The sequence below is a fragment of the Giraffa tippelskirchi genome, chromosome 10 (genome assembly GCF_054371585.1).
Source record: "Giraffa tippelskirchi isolate mGirTip1 chromosome 10, T2T-mGirTip1v1.2.pri, whole genome shotgun sequence".
NCBI classification, from domain to species: Eukaryota; Metazoa; Chordata; class Mammalia; order Artiodactyla; family Giraffidae; genus Giraffa; species Giraffa tippelskirchi.
Genome location: NC_137284.1, coordinates 131518154 through 131535280, shown reverse-complemented (window position 1 = coordinate 131535280; position 17127 = coordinate 131518154). Strand labels below are relative to the sequence as shown.

Below are 17127 nucleotides of genomic sequence, written 5' to 3'. Positions count from 1 at the left end.
TGTGTTTATCATTTATGGAGCACACTCTTATGTTAAATAGAAAAAGCATTCAATAACTCAGATGAAGCCTATTTTGTACAAACATCTGTAACTTAAAGATTTTAGAACATGTATGTATTAAGGACGTTTCACTCTTGAAATGGTGTTCCATGCCTCTTGAAGTGCTACAGAAATGTGTCTCTTTTCCTTGGCCATCTGCTCATGGCCCCAGGGGGTGGAGTCATGCACTCCACAGTGGGACAGGGTCCTGTCCATTATACCACTAAGAGGTTTTTCAAGTTAAGGCATTTTTTATCACACAAAAGTTTTACCAGTTCCCAATCTTTTTGTATTGAAAGATTTGTATTGAGAGATTGTTTTGTCAATGCCTTAAGTTGAAATTGTTTCTATTTTTTAATTAAGAATCATTTATTGTTTAAATAGTTTTCTTACAAGTTTTGTTTCATTTTTCACATAGAAAATATCCACCTTATCTGTACTTGGAATGTAGTATGTGGAATTTTTCTTATAGGTCTATTTCAAAAGAAAGAATTTTATAAATGGTTCAATATGGAAAGACGTGCTTCTGAATGATATTCTTGGACCTCCTACTCAAAAGAGATCATGTTTTTTCCCCCAGTTGTGATTTTCAAAGCTTATAGACATGGCTTAAAATCCTATAATCTTAGGTATGTTATTTTTAAGGGAGAAGGATTACTCTATCTGTATGAGGAGACAATGTAATACATCCAGCTCTTGACAATAGGCAGGAATGTCAGATTCAGGAGAGCATGAATAATTGAATCTACAGAAAATTCGGAAACCTCATTTTAGCTAGTGATTTTAACCATTTCCTCCACCCATCATATACTGAACCAAAGTAAACAAGTAAAAAGAAGATTTATAAATATTAACCTCCCTCCTTGCCCTTGTTCTTCCTTGGCACATATACAAATAAACAGAGATATGACCCAAATATAAAAGAAAGAATAAGGGATCCTAAATGCGAATGCCAATTGCACCTTATTTTACTAGTATTTGAAAATGGGCCATCTGTAAAGGTCATTTGAATACTGGTGTAATATTATAAGCTGTTACACCATCTACCAACTTGCAGTCTGATTATAGGTTTTATCATTTTTCCTGGTTTTGGAGAGAAGACTCTTAGAGTTTCCAGGGAGACAAACCTCGTAATAAGTCCTGTCTTACATGTGCCATTTGGATTTCTACCTGGCTATCCTGTTCTCAGAGTTCTTTATCTGGGTGAAACCTTAAGTGTCTTTATGTTTTGAAAAAATGAACTCTCAGCTCTCAAACAACATCCTTTACAGGTCAGTACTACAGAGCTGGTGAAGCTGGGGAGCACAATTCATACTGAAGGCCCTCTTGTTTCAGGCTGTCCTTGGGGTTCATGAGCAGTACCGCCTTCCTGTCCATGTGGCTTAGCAACACCTCTACTGCTGCCATGGTGATGCCCATCGTGGAGGCTGTGGCCCAGCAGGTCATCAGTGCAGAGGCAGAGGTGGAGGCTACTCAGATGACTTATTTCAGTGGATCTACCAACCAGGCACTGGAAATAGATGGTATCACATTTGCTTTGGCCACGGTGGGATCTAGCTATTTGGGCAATGCGAAAAACTCAAGGATCATATTTTGAATTAATTATCCATACAGGCATGATATGAATTCAACCTTACTCTTCCTCTATTTCCCAGTGTTTATACAAGGGAATTATATTACCCGAATATTTTACCTTCAATTAATGGTTGAATTTACATTCTCTGACAAAAGAGGAAGAATAAGAATGACTTTTCTGTCCTTCAATCAATCTGATAAAACTCTCTTATGTCTTTATCAGTAGACTCAGGTTACTCTTTTACCCTGAAATGACTTTCCTGCATAATTTGTGAATCTTTAATTCCTGGATTCTATTTGGAGACAGCATTGCATTCTACCTTGGTTATTTCTGGTTCTGATAAACTGCTCTGATGCAGTGAGAAAAATGTTGGGAGGATATTGGTGCTTATAAAACACTTTATTATGATGAAGGTTATGTCAGTACAAAGTGAATTTGTGTATTTTCAGCCTCTCATAATGCTTCCACCTTCACACACACACACATACACTGATAATCCTTCATTTTATTGTTTTTTCCATTTAATGTTTTGCAGAAAGTATTAACGGACAAGAAGCAAATGAGAGAAAAGAGAAAACAAAACCAGTTCTGGGGTAAAGAATATTATTTTGATTAGGATTTTCAGAATTATATTTTAATGAAATTATAAACTGAGTCAATCTATTTTTCAGATACAGTAATGATGCAGGGAAAAATTCAAGTAAGATGGAGATGGAAAAGGTACATTAAATTTGATTCTCTCTAAATAATTATACATGAAATTATATTAGATCTGCAGTTAGATATGTATGCATTTTAAAATCTGTTACTTGCTTCCTTGTCTATGAATTACTTTACCTGGCTATGTCAAAGCATGGTGTGATGGTTTGATAGGCCTTCATGGATGGACTGAAATCAATATCCTGATAGAAAAAGTTTTAGGCTCTGAAATCAGCATCATTTTCTCCTTTTAACAGATGCCATGGTGATGAGAGTTAGCATATGTAATTTAAAGAAATATAATGCTAGCCTCAGAATATTGTTTCATTTTCTTAACAAAATCTTGCTGCCTTTTGATTAAGCACATCCTATTACTTCCAGGTTATGAACTTACAGCAACTCCTATTCGTATAGTTACAATCCAGTTAGCTTTAGTGTCCTCCTTGCCAGTAAATTCTAGCAGAATTCATAAGCTGCTACTGTCAAATGAAGATGGAAGGACTGTTTGTAGCCATTCTGGCTATTAAAGGAAGGAAGAAGACTTTTGTAAACTATCCCATAGAATTCATTTTCCCAGAATAAATCAGTACAAAAATACTATACTAGGTTTTATTGGGAGAAATATATCTCGAGACCACTGAAAAATAAACCTGCATAGAAATAGTCCTATGGTAACTGTGGCATTAAAAATATGAGAGTGGGGCATATGTTCCTTCCTCAGGCTATAATGCATTAGCATGCAACTGAATAGGAAAAAGAGAACCGTCTTGTTATTTACAGAAATCTTTAAGGAAAGAGCGATTTTTCTGTAAAGAGAAAACTAATGTAGTGATAAGTTTTAAACCACTAGCTACAGTGTACATTAAGGGTTTTTAAGATGAGAATTGAATACATATTTATAAACATATTATCATCTTTAGGGAGGGAAATAATTCTTTTAGGACATAGAGAATCAGCAATATGCCAGGTGTGTTACAGAAAAATGCATCAGAAATGAGCTTTAAAAACTGTTGGGTATACTTGCACTCACTTGGTAACTCTCTTGTGGTCATCTTTAGAAACGCAGTTTTCTGGTGTGATGCTTAAATTTGAGATCAAGACCCTTCCAATGGATTGGTCATCCAGCACTGTCCCAGGCATGGTAGGAAAGTCTATGGATGAAAAGACCTCCTCTTTTCAGTTCAGGGTCTAATGGGGAAGATGAACTTAAAAAAAAAAACAAAACTGTGACATAAATACCACACCAAAGGTACACACAGAGAGAAGATCTCCCAGAAGCTGAAACAACTAGCTGGGAGTATTGCCAGGAGGGAATGTGAGGTCAAGAAATCTGAGTCTGGAGGGAAGATGGCACTCACAGTCAGAGACATGCAGCCTCTCTGTGTGCAGGGACCAGGTCTACTTGGTTCCCCATTTAATACCCTACCACATCCCACTGCTTGACAGGGAGTAAGTATTCAATATATAATTATCTTGGCTAATTAATGAAGGAATGAAAAAGGAAGAGGTAACGTAATCAGAGAATACATAAAATTCAAAGACCCCAAAATGTAGAGAGGGGGTATTTTTCAGGAAACATGTCCAGTGCAGGTGCCAGGGATGAGCTGTGGAAAGTGAAATGTTTGGAGAGGTCGAGCCAGGTGAAAAATAGTAGTTCGTGCCATGCAAAGGATCCTAGTTTATCTTAAGGGAAATGGAGAGCTTTGAAGCTAGGAGGCAGTATGGTAAGTTCTGCCCTTTCAGAAGCTTACTGTGGTAACAATGTGAAGAACAGAGGGTATGGGCCTAACTGGACTTTCTGATTAGTATGACTTTGTGGATGGGAGTGATAAAAGCATGGAAGATGCCTCTGCTACAGAAAGCTAGATAAAAGAAGGTTGTGATGCCACTGAGGGAGGAATAAGTTTTCAACAGGGAAATGTGAGATAACTGGGGTCTATTTAGGCAGTAAAGATTAAGTTCTGAGTTTGGTAGAGAAGAGCTAGGCCTTTGAACAATGATTCTATGGTCGTTCTATAACTTCATACATAAAATTTTAGCTTGGTGTAAAAGAAAAATTAATGGATAACTTTTTGCTCTAATAAAGTGCTATTTATAGGGGGTCACATGAAAGTATTTTTCACATACTGTACATTTAAGATAGATTTTTATTTTTGACAATTAAAAATCTCAGATATAAACATAGTAGACAATTATAATATGTTGTTATAATAAATTGCACCTGTTCTTGCCAGATTTAAACTGGATAATTTAAGATTAACTGATTATGTGGGAGAATCTGTATCCACTTAATCTAGCTATAAAATGGAAGGAATATTTATATTCATAATGTTTCAGTCTTCTGCTTTCTTCATCAAGTAGATAAGATATTTTATTGAATTAAATTAAATCCTGTGTGGTTTGGCTTTGAATGTGAACTGCAAGTCAAAAAAGATCCAAATATTACTCTTTTTGAGAAAGGATGGTTTAAAATAAATTTCAAAGAAGAAAAAGAAGAAGCAAAAGGGCATAGAGTTTTTTGGTAATTTATACCATTTTGTCATGTTTTTACACATTCGAATCACCAATGTGTTGATTTGATACACCTACATATTGAAAAGTGATTACCACCATAGCTTTGTTTAACACCTCTATCATATTATATCATTACCATTTATTGCAGTGTGAACATTCAAAATTTACTCTCAGCAACTTTCAACTACAGTATATAATATCATTAATTATAATAATCCTGCATTAGATACCTGGAACTTATTCATCTTAAAACTGGAAGCAGGTACCCTTTAACATTTATCTCCCCATCCCTCCCTGCTCTCCCCTCTAACCCTGTTGGTAAGCAACAGTCTACTCTCCATTCTATGCATTCAGCTTTTATGGATTTCCCATATCAATGATTGTTGTTGTTGTTTAGTCACTAAGTCCTGTCTGACTCTTTTGCTACCCCATGGACTTTGTCCCATCAGGCTCCTCTGTCCATGGGATTTCCCAGGCAAGAATATTGGAGTGGGTTGCCATTTCCTTCTCCAGGGGATCTTCCCAATCCAGCAATCGAACCCACATCTCCTGCATTGGTAGGCAGATTCTTTATCACTGAGCCACCAGGGAAGCCCCTGTAAAAGCGATACGATGCAGTATTTGTCTTTCCCTGCCCGACTTATTTCACTTAGCATAAAGCTATTATAATGATTGCCATTTCAACAGGTGTGAGATGGTAACTCATTGTGCTTTTGATTTGTATTCCTCTGATGATTAGTGATGTTAAGCACCTTTTCATGTACCTGTTGACCATTTGGATGTCTTCTTTGTGAACCTGTCTTTTCAGTTCTGCCTGTTTTTCAGTTGGATTGTCTGGGAGGATATTTTGTTTGCTTGTTCGATTGGTTGGTTGTTCTTGCTAGTGAGTTGTATGAGTTCTTGAGATTGCATCCAAGTACTGCATTTTGGACTCTTTTGTTGACCATGACGGCTACTCCATTTCTTCCAAGGGATTCCTGCCCACAGTAGTAGATATAATGGTCATCTGAGTAAAATTCACCCATTCCAGTCCATTTTAGTCGCTGATTCCTAGAATGTCGACGTTCATTCTTGCATCTCCTGTTTGACCACTTCCAATTTGCCTTGATTCATGGACCTAACATTCCAGGTTCCTATGCAATATTGCTCTTTACAGCATTGAACCTTGCTTCTATCACCAGACAGTCACATCCACAACTGGGTATTGTTTTTGCTTTGGCTCCATCCCTTCGTCCTTTCTGGAGTTATTTCTCCACTGATCTTGAGTAGCATATTGGACACCTACCGACCTGGGGAGTTCCTCTTTCAATATCCTATCATTTTGCTTTTTCATACTGTTCATGGGGTTCTCAAGGCAAGAATGCTGAAGTGGTTTGCCATTCCCTTCTCCAGTGGACCACATTCTGTCAGACCTCTCCACCATGACCCGTCCGTCTTGGGTGGCCCCAAATGGCATGGCTTAGTTTCATTGAGTTAGACAAGGCTGTGGTCCGTGTGATCAGATTGGTTAGTTTTCTGTGATTACGGTTTCAGTGTGTCTGCCCTCTGATGCACTCTTGCAACACCTACCATCTTACTTGGGTTTCTCTTACCTTGGATGTGGGGTATGTCTTCAAGGCTGCTCCAGCAAAGCACAGCTGCTGCTCCTTACCTTGAATGAGGGGTGTCTCCTCACGGTCACCCCTCCTGACCTTGAACGTGGAGTAGATTTAAGAGACTAGATCTGATAGAGTGCTTGATGAACTATGGGCGGAGGTTTGTGACATTGTACAGGAGACAGGAATCAAGACCATCCCCATGGAAAAGAAATGCAAAAAAGCAAAATGGCTGTCTGAGGCGGCCTTACAAATACCTGGGAAAAGAAGAGAAGCGAAAAGCAAAGGAGAAAAAGAAAGATATTCCCATTTGAATGCAGAGTTCCAAAGAATAGAAAGGAGAGATAAGAAAGCCTTCCTCAGTGATCAGTGCAAAGAAATAGAGGAAAACAACAGAATGGGAAAGACTAGAGATCTCTTCAAGAAAATTAGAGATACCAAGGGAACATTTCATGCAAAGATGGGCTCGGTAAAGGACAGAAATGATATGGACCTAACAGAAGCAGAAGATATTAAGAAGAGGTGGCAAGAATACACAGAAGAACTGTACAAAAAAAGATCTTCACGATCCAGATAATCACGATGGTGTGATCACTCACCTAGAGCCAGACCTCCTGGAATGTGAAGTCAAGTGGGCCTTAGGAAGCATCACTACAAACAAAGGTAGTGGAGGTGATGGAATTCCAGTTGAGCTATTTCAAATCCTGAAAGATGATGCTGTGAAAGTGCTGCACTCGATATGCCAGCAAATTTTGAAAACTCAGCAGTGGCCACAGGACTGGAAAAGGTCAGTTTTCTTTCCAATCCCAAAGAAAGGCAATGACAAAGAATTCTCAAACTACCGCACAATTGCACTCATCTCACAAGCTAGTAAAGTAATGCTCAAAATTCTCCAAGCCAGGCTTCAGCAATATGTGAACTGTGAACTTCCGGATGTTCAAGCTGGTTTTAGAAAAGGCAGAGGAACCAGAGATCAAATTGCCAACATCTGCTGGATCATCGGAAAAGCAAGAGAGTTCCAGAAAAACATCTATTTCTGCTTTATTGACTATGCCAAAGCCTTTGACTGTGCGGATCACAATAAACTGTGGAAAATTCTGAAAAAGATGGGAATACCAGACCATCTGACCTGCCTCTTGGGAAACCTGTATGCAGATCAGGAAGCAACAGTTAGAACTGGACATGGAACAATAGACTGGTTCCAAATAGGAAAAGGAGTACGTCAAGGCTGTATATTGTCACCCTGCTTATTTAACTTATATGCAGAGTACATCATGAGAAACACTGGGCTGGATAAAGCACAAGCTGGAATCAAGATTGCCAGGAGAAATATCAATAACCTCAGATATGCAGATGACACCACCTTTTTTGCATAAAGTGAAGAAGGACTAAAAAGCCTCTTGATGAAAGTGAAGGAGGAGAGTGAAAAAGTTGGCTGAAAGCTCAACATTCAGAAAACCAAGATCATGGCATCTGGTCCCATCACTTCATGGCAAATAGATGGGGAAACAGTGGAAACAGTGGCAGACTTTATTTTGGGGGGCTCCTAAATCACTGCAGATGGTGAATGCAGTCATGAAATTAAAACATGCTTACTCCTTGGAAGGAAAGTTATAACCAACTTAGTTAGCTTATTAAAAAGTAGAGACATTACTTTACCAACAAAGGTCTGTCTAGTCAAGGCTATGGTTTTTCCACTAGTCATGTATGGATATGAGAGTTGGACTGTGAAGAAAGCTGAGTGCTGAAGAATTGATGCTTTTGAACTGTGGTATTTGAGAAGACTCTTGAGAGTCCCTTGGACTGCAAGGAAATCAAACCAGTCCATCCTAAAGGAGATCAGTCCTGGGTGTTCATTGGGAGGGCTGATATTGAAGCTGAAACTCCAATACTTTGGTCACCTCATGCAAAGAGTTGACTCGTTGGAAAAGACCCTGAAGCTGGGAAGGATTGGGGGCAGGAGGAAAAGGGGACGACAGAGGATAAGATGGATGGATGGCATCACTGACTCGATGGACATGAGTTTGGGTAAACCCCAGGAGTTGGTGATGGACAGGGTGGCTGGCATGCTGCGATTCATGGGGTTGCAAAGAGTCGGACACGACTGAGCGACTGAACTGAACTGAGTTCTTTGCAAATGTTTTCAGTCCTAGAATTCTTGTTACTAGAATTGCTAAGTATTGGTATAGATGATAATGATAATTTGATGGTAATTTTCCTATTGCTGCTGCTACAGCAGCCAATGGTGATGATCATATGTTGGTTTTGAAGCTGATGGATATTCACTGGTTCCTCAGATTCCAGAAATGATTCAGGAGCACTCCTATATGAATCTCATTCCTAAGCTGCATACATGAAAAAGACTCACAATGTTCCCTTTTCACCATAGACAATGGTCCAAACATTAGCAGAGCTCCCTACTCATGCCCAGAGTAAAAATGGTAGGTATTTAGCCAATAAATTCCTTATTACTCCAAAAGTAGCTGAAATATTTTTAGAGAAGAAAAGGAACAAGAAGAAAGAAAGATCCCATAGGACAGTGACATATATGAGGGAATAATTTGTCAGGTTCCAGTGGAGCAGTTGGGAGACCAATCATCACTCATATTATTTCCATAGGAAATGAATTTCAGGTATCCAGAAATCAATTTTTACATACCAAAAGAAGAATCAAGTTGCTATGTTCTTTCCTTCTTTCAAGCACTGGTATTAATCAAAGAAACATCTCAGTTTTTTACACTAGCTCAATTTCTAAACCTCCAGGCATCTTTGAATGAAAGGAATTGGAAATTCAGTATGTTTTTAATGAAAGGTCTAAAATAATTGTTTTCCATTCATCTTATATAATTTGTAGTTTCCCCAAAAGGAAAAGTTCAAAGGAAAATTTCCTTGAACAAATTGAGTCTTGCTTTTAATTAGATGTTGTTTAGTTTGGTGCTGAAATCCTTATTATTCAAAATCAAATTCTATAAAACAGCACTCTCTAATATTCTCCAAGAATCTAAGAACCCTATAACAATAATAAGCATGGTTCATAATATCATGGACTAGGAGTGTTATTTCTGCCAAGTAGGGAGATATCAATTCTAGAATATCTGGCCCCTAGATCAAATGCGGAAATGGCATTTTAAAGTAGATCAGGTAGGTGCCAAAAACAAAAGTTCTAAATTGCTTTTTCCCTTTTCCTAGACCAGGTGAAGTTAGTCGGGCAGCAAAGCTAGTTTTTAGCACCGCTGAGACCTCACTTGACACAACCTACTATGGGTTTCCTTTACTCATCCAGCCAAATTCTGCAGGTTATAAAGATGTGAGCAGAAAGAGAGAGAAAGGCTATCACATACCCTTTAGGAATCACAGCATCACCAAGAGGCAAGAGATAATAAGGGTTGTTGAAGAACAGGGAACCCCTGTGGATTGTTGGTGGGAATGTAAATTGGCCCAATCACTATAGAAAACAATGGAAAGGTTTCTCAAAATATTAAAACAGGATCTAGCAATCCCACTACAGGGTATATATTCAAAGGAAATGTAAACAGGATCTTGAAGAGATATCTGCACTCACACTATAGCATTCTTCACAGTAGCCAAAATATGGAAAAAATGAATGAATGGATTAAGAAGATGTGGTATGCATATACCATGGTATATTATTAAGCCAGGAGAAAAAATGGCAGTTCTGCCATTTCAATTACACGGATGAACCTTGAGTGCACTATGCTAAGTCAAATAAGCCAGACATAGAAGGACAAATACTACATGGTTTCATTTATATATTGAATCTTGAAAATAAAAGTAAAACTCATAGAAACAAAGAATAGAAAATTGGTTCCCAGGAGCCAGGGGGTGGGAGTGGGTAAATAGGGAGATTAGCAACAGGGTACAAGCATTTGGCTGTAAGATAAATAAGGTCAGAGGACCTAACATAAAACATGGGGACTAGAGGTGATAATACTACTGTATGGTTGAGATTGGCTAGGGGACTGATGCTTGAATGTGTCACCAGCGAGAGAGAGAGAGGAAGGGAGGGACACATGCTGTAATGGAAGTATTGAAGGGCTGGGTGGGAATAATCTTTTCATAATGCATATGTAGATCAGATCACCATGATGTACACTTTAAATATCTTATGATTTTATTTGTCAGTTATACCTCAATAAAGTTGAAAAAGATCATAGGATATTTAAAGTGTGCATTGGTGACTTGAAGAAGTATTCATGGTGAAATGGTTTCCCCTATCTGGTTGATTGGCATATTGATTGCCTCACATATTTATCTTTCTTTTTTTTTTTTTGAGAACCTTTAAGTTCTACTCTTGGCAAATTTCAATTGTGGAGTGTAGTGATGTCAACTCTAGTCACTATGTCTAGTCAATGGCTTCTCAGTCCATACTCATAGCTGAAAGTTTGTACATTTTAGTTGTTTTTTTTCTTAACTTGGCAGTTTTCTGCACCTCTGGGAACACAAGATGAAGTTGAAGTTTTAAAAGAAATTATAACCATTCCACTCACTAATCCAATTTATGAGAACGTGGAGAAGGCAATGGCAACCCACTCCAGTGTTCTTGCCTGGAGAATCCCAGGGACAGGGGCTCCTGGTGGGCTGCTGTCTATGGGGTCGCACAGAATCGGACACAACTGAAGCGACTTAGCAGCAGCAGCAGGATGCTATTCAACTGAGAATTTGGGAGCCTTATTATCAATGGTATTAAATTGGAACAAGAGATGATATTTCTGACATATACTGGGACTCAGGTGGTGCTGATTCAGGTACTGGGATTCACCATGCATGTGGTGCTTTCCTGGTGACTCTGGTAAAGAATCTGCCTGCAATGCAGGAGACTCGAAGATGTAGACTCAATCCCTGGGTCCAGAAGAGCCCCTTGAGGAGGAAATGGCAACCCACTCCAGTATTCTTGCCTAGGAAATTCCATGGACAGAGGAGCCTGATGGCCTACAGTCCATGGGGTCACAGAGAATCGGATACAACTGAGAGACTAAATAACAACAACAAACAACAGGTGGTGAGGTAAATTCACTTCTGAATAAATAATTTATTTTGACATTCATAAAAAAAGAAGAATCATAGCAGCAGCCTGTGAACACAACCTCGGTCAAGATTTTAACATTTATTGTAGTCAAAACCCTAGCTGGGCTCCATTGGTTTACTTAGCTGAATTTCCACAAAACATTTTGTTATTAAAGAAATAATTGACTATTGATAATGCATTTTCTTCTATATATCTTTTATTTTTGAACCACAAAAATGTAGTTCTTCACCTTTTATATTGTGGAAATATTATCTAGCAAGTAACCTTAGCCATGTTGGAAGCAACTGTACTTTCCCCTAACTGTATAATAAATCTCCATAAAATAAACCTCCCATAGAATTTATTCTAATATTGTGTTTGTTTTGTCTCCTAAAATTCTCAACAATGTTTTTCTTTTCATAGTCCAATGATATTTCCTAACAAAAGGATACATTTATTTTGTCCCCATATTGTTTTTCATGTATCTTGACTGTGAAATATTTTAACATATACATACTTAAAGAATGTAACAAAAATTTTAAAGAAGATGATAAAATGGTTTATACCAACACCCCAGCTTAAGAAAAAGAACATAACAATTTCTAAAACTCCCCATGAGCTCTTCTCTGATTCCATCTCCTTTCCTCACACAATCATATGCAACCCCTTATGGAGGTAGCCACAGTCTAGAATTTCAAGTTAATCATTTTCTTGTTTTCTTTTCAGTATTACAACTTCTACTAATTACTTCTTCATCTCAACAAACACCCAAAATAACAATAGTTTTAATAAGATAGAAATAGGCTGGTATGATGATTCCACAATCATGATGATCTTGGCTCTTTTCTATGCCTGCTCTGCCATCATCAGCACTTGATGGCTACCTCAGGGTTCAAGATGGCTGCCTCATTGCCCTCTATCCATTCTCTGTTTCAGCTAGCAGGAAACAGAAAGGAGAAAGCAAAAGGCATAACAGACATATACTTAGCAATTCTTCCATTACTTTCCTGGGTTTAAAATTATTCACATTTCTAGTTTCTCCTTGAGTTTTAGTTGTATTTTTCTAGGAACTTATGCATTCCATGTCAAATTAAGTTGCATGTTATTTTTAATATTCTCTTCTAACTTACTTAATTTCTATAGTATTTTTAGTTATTTATCTTTTCATTCTTAATATTGGAATATTTTTTCCAAAAGTATACATTTTGTAAGTTTTATAAGTCTTGCCAAAGAACCAACTTTTGGCTCTTTTGATCCTACTTCATGTTCTACATTATTAGTTGCTTCTTTTTATTACTTTGTTCTGTCTACTGTATCCTTCCATTTAGTTTCTGTACTTTTAAAATATAAATTTACATTATTTGTTTTGACTTTTTCTTCTCTTCCCAAGTAAAAATTTGAGGAGACAAATTTTCTTCCATTTCTTCTGCTTTAGTTGTATTCTATATTTTTCAGCTTTTTGTGTCTTCTGATTTCCATTATATTAGTCTTTGATCCATGGGCTGCTTAGATGTATGTTTTAAATTTTGAAATAAATGAAACTTTTGTAGCTACTTCTTGTTTTGTTTTTTGTTTGTAACATAAATTCCCTGTGGTCAAAAGCTTGTCTGTATGACATCAATTCTTCTAAACTTGTTGAGGAAGATTTGTGGACTAGCCATGGCCAATTGTGATATATATTTCATTTTACTTAAAAAGAACTGCATATTTTCAACTTATTGGGTGCAGTATTTTCCAAGCCTATTAGATCAAGTTTGCCGGTTGTGGTTTTCAAGTTGTCTGTGACCTGACAATTTTTGTCTGGTTAGCCAGCAATGAATGCAACTGTTTTGTTAACATCTCCCTCAATGATGTGAATATGTCTATGTCTCCTGATCTGTCAATTTTGATTTCTGTGTAATTTTAGATTATTTAGATTATGTTATTACATCCCTATCAGTTTAGGATAGTTATATACTCCTGGCAAAGTAATGCTTTTACCATTTTGCCTGTCCCTTTTAATCAATGGTAATATTTTGGAATCTTAGTGTTTGTCTGATGAAAGTATAATAACAATACTAGCTTTCTTTAAGCTAGTGTTTACTTGGCATTACTCCTGTCCTTTCAGTTTCAACAGTTCTATGTCCTTATACTTTAGATGTTTCTCTTATAAAAAGCATATTGTTGGCTTTTGCGTTTTTATTCAGGTTAGAAAATTTTGCCTGAGAAGATTTATCCACTTGAACTTTCTGTGACTTCATAGGTTTAAAGTAATTTTTAGTGCCAGATTTCTATTTTTTCAAGTAATTATTCTTTCCATCTCTCTTTCCTGCATTCTTTTGCAGTTGTTATCTTTTTTGTTCTTTGTTTTTTTAATATATATAATCCTACACAGACACAGACACACACACACACTTGTACTGATTTCCTGTGCTGCTATGTTATTTATATATTATTTCAGTCATTTTTATCACTATAAAAGAGCAGAATTTTTTTCGATAGCATGTATGTTTTGATTTTTTGTTCTTCACTAAGAAATTACAAAGGAAGCTTCTAAATACGTAACAGGATATAACATTTTGTAAAATAAATACTGGATTTAATTGATTTTCAACATTGATAAAAACAGAATTTTTATGAAAAGTCCTGGTTTTTGTGCTAAATTTTAAATACCCATTCATTATACTATTATTATTAATGTATAAACTAATATCCTGATTCACACTATGCATCATAATTCTTTATTAACTATAGTGGATAGAAATCCTAATTCAAGGAATCATACTGATAACTTTAAATTTGTTACCAGTTCTTCTGAGTCATTCAGGTTATTGCTGATTAGATCCTCACCAGATCTTCATGAAGAGTTTACATCAAAAGTAGGAGAAGGATGTCCTCTTACATTTTCTTGTGTTGTCTTCATTGTAGGGTTTTTTAAAGTAACTTCCCGTAGAAATCATTTAAAGCCAGAAGCACATTGTGGAAGGACTGATTGAATTAAAGCTAGAAAGGATAATTTGTTATCCTCTTAACGAAGACCATATAAACTCAACATGTCAAGAGTGAACAAGGTTGCATGGCCCTACTCTATGCAATCTGGAGTTTTCCTCTCCTTTCGCTGTTTCCTCCATCATCCCCCAGTGTGGATGCCATGGAGGCACTAAGGTCAATCTGTGCAAGAATTATTAGTCAAGAATCATTTATTTACTTGCCTTTTAAAGTTAAAAGAGAAATATTGCAGCTTCCAATAAGATGGCAGATTAAATAGGTCCATTTACCTTCACTCTATCCTGAATCTTCATTAAAAAACAGAATAGACTTTCTAAGGTAAAATCACAATTATAAAAATGTCAAGTGAGAAGATGACAGCAAAATCACTTTGGAACCTGGAAAGTTAAAGAATAGATGGGAAATGCCTCAATTAGTCAATGAAAGTGGAATTCTAGTCAACAGTGAGGAAAGAAAATAAACAATCTAATTTACCTACCAGTAGCCCTCAAAGTTTTAAAAATGTTGAAAAGTGAGGGTACTTAAATAATTGTTTAGGAAACAGTTAAATACACAAGTTTCTCCCTTAAGTCTCCATGGATGCAGCCGTTCCTCCTCCACCAAACAGAAGTGTAATCTTTAGACAGGTGACACAGACAGTAAGGAGAACTCCATGCAGTTCCGAATCAGGGGTGGATTTTATGATGAAAATAGAGATATCGACTGACCATTTATAAATGAATGGTGAGAACCCTGCCTTCCACCCTGCTAGCCCCAATAACCGGACCTATTCCCTCCTGGTGTCAGTAGGCAAGAGACCAGGGAGGTTTTTCTTTGGGTATTGCAGCCAGCATAAGAGAAAATATGAAAATGTATAGCATTGGGTTTTCTCCCAAAAAAGGCTCCAATCAGATGATATTAGATATGAGCCCACATTCACCAACAAATCCCAAAGCACATGTACAGGGATTCCAACCAGCTTTTCACTGCTTTAAATATGAGCAAAGCACCAAAGTTCCTGGATATCTGAAGATAGCCTCAGGCATGGAAGAGAGAGACTTAAACAAAGAAAAGGAAAACAGAAACTTGCAGGGAAGCAGACTGTGAAAAAAGATGAAAACACAACAAAAGAAGCTATCATTAATATATTCAGAGAGGGAAACAAAGAATCTGCATTCATGAAATATGAAGGGCATTCTATAGTAGAGGAACAAAAAGCAGAACATATATAAATAAAATAGGAAATAAATTTATAAAATACTAAATACAATGTAAAGATATAAAATATAAGTAGAAACTTTAGTATAAAAAGAATAAACAAGATGAGAAAATAACAGGAGTTTCAGAAAAAGAATAGAGAAAACTGACAAGATTCTATCAAAATTCAAGAAAACTTCCATAATGGAAAAATATAATTTTTATGACAAGCACCCACCGGGTACCAGCAAGATGGATGGAACAGATACACTTAGGGAAGGACATTGAGAGTTCAGAATACAGTGAATGAGGAGAAGACCCTAAGAGTTTTCAGAAAGAGAGAAAAACCGATTCCTTTGGATAAAAAACATGAATAACAGAAGACTTCTTTAGAGCAACCCTGGAAACTCACAGGCAGTCAGGGGAGAATGCCTTAAAAAAAATCTAAGTAACATTGTTTTCAACTTAGAAATCAATACCCAGTCAAACTATCAACGGAAGAAGAGGGTAGACTTAAGTCTAGATAGCTCCTTGCAGGTCTAGAAGAAGAAAATGACTAGATATAGGACAGACAGGAAAGCCCTGGAAGAGATGTCTCTAAGACAATGGAATTGGTAGAATATTGTTGTAGATTAAATATCCGCCTGCAATGCCGGAGACCTGGGTTCAATCTCTGGGTTGGGTAAGATCCCCTGGAGAAGGGAGAGGCTACCCACTTCAATATTCTGGCCTAGAGAATTCCATGGACTGTATAGTCAATGGGGTTGCAAAGAGTCAGACATGACTGGGTGACTTTCACTTCACTTTGTTGTAGATTAGGTGTCCCATCGTTTTCTTTTTCGGAGAGAACATTTAAATAACCAGGGAATATTTGGGGGCTGATTTAGCAGTATCCACTTAGAAAACTAATCAAGTAAGCAGGGGACACAAAACAGGAAAAGTAATATATATCTGGTTTCTCAGTTGTTAGTAGATCTCTAGACAATATTCTGAACCCTGAACTCTGCTCTAAGCAAAATTATGTGATAGCCATAATGGGAGGGCGATGGAGACTTGAGAAGTCTTAAGTGTGTTCAATGGAGGAGGCTGTGAAAGAAAGCTTAATTCTCATCATGTAACATAGTGGAATTTTAACTGCAACACCTTCAACTGAAAAATTAAGAAATGGTATCACAGGAATAGTACTAAAGTGCAAAAAATGTTCAAAAAGGGCTGGAAGATTTTAAACTTTCACAAGCAGAAAGTGATTAGCAGGAACTAATATTTATGCAATTAGCATTGCATAAACATTTAAATATAAATATAACCCATAATTTTTTTTTTTACCGCACTCACCCAGTTGAATTATTTTGTACAGAGCAGTGGAGACTGGCATAGTCCATAGTGATTCCCTTATGCATTATTATAATAGCGTCCGGGGTCGGTGTATAACATGCCCCTGGAATCCGCAATCACTGCCGCCAGGTGGCAATGGTGAGTTACATCTGCGCCTGCAAGATTTCTGTTCTGAAATG

The 17127-nt window shown here is 37.1% G+C and overlaps 1 protein-coding gene across 1 annotated transcript in view; it reads left to right on the top strand.

Annotated features, from left to right (window-relative positions):
- The window catches only part of SLC13A1 (solute carrier family 13 member 1), an 84309-nt gene that overhangs the window by 29624 nt on the left and 37558 nt on the right, over positions 1-17127 (top strand). The window contains exons 4-6 of the mRNA XM_081534097.1: positions 1375-1562; positions 2151-2208; positions 2287-2335. Of these exons, the coding sequence (XP_081390223.1) occupies positions 1375-1562; positions 2151-2208; positions 2287-2335 (295 nt within the window). The remainder of the gene's footprint in view (positions 1-1374; positions 1563-2150; positions 2209-2286; positions 2336-17127) is intronic.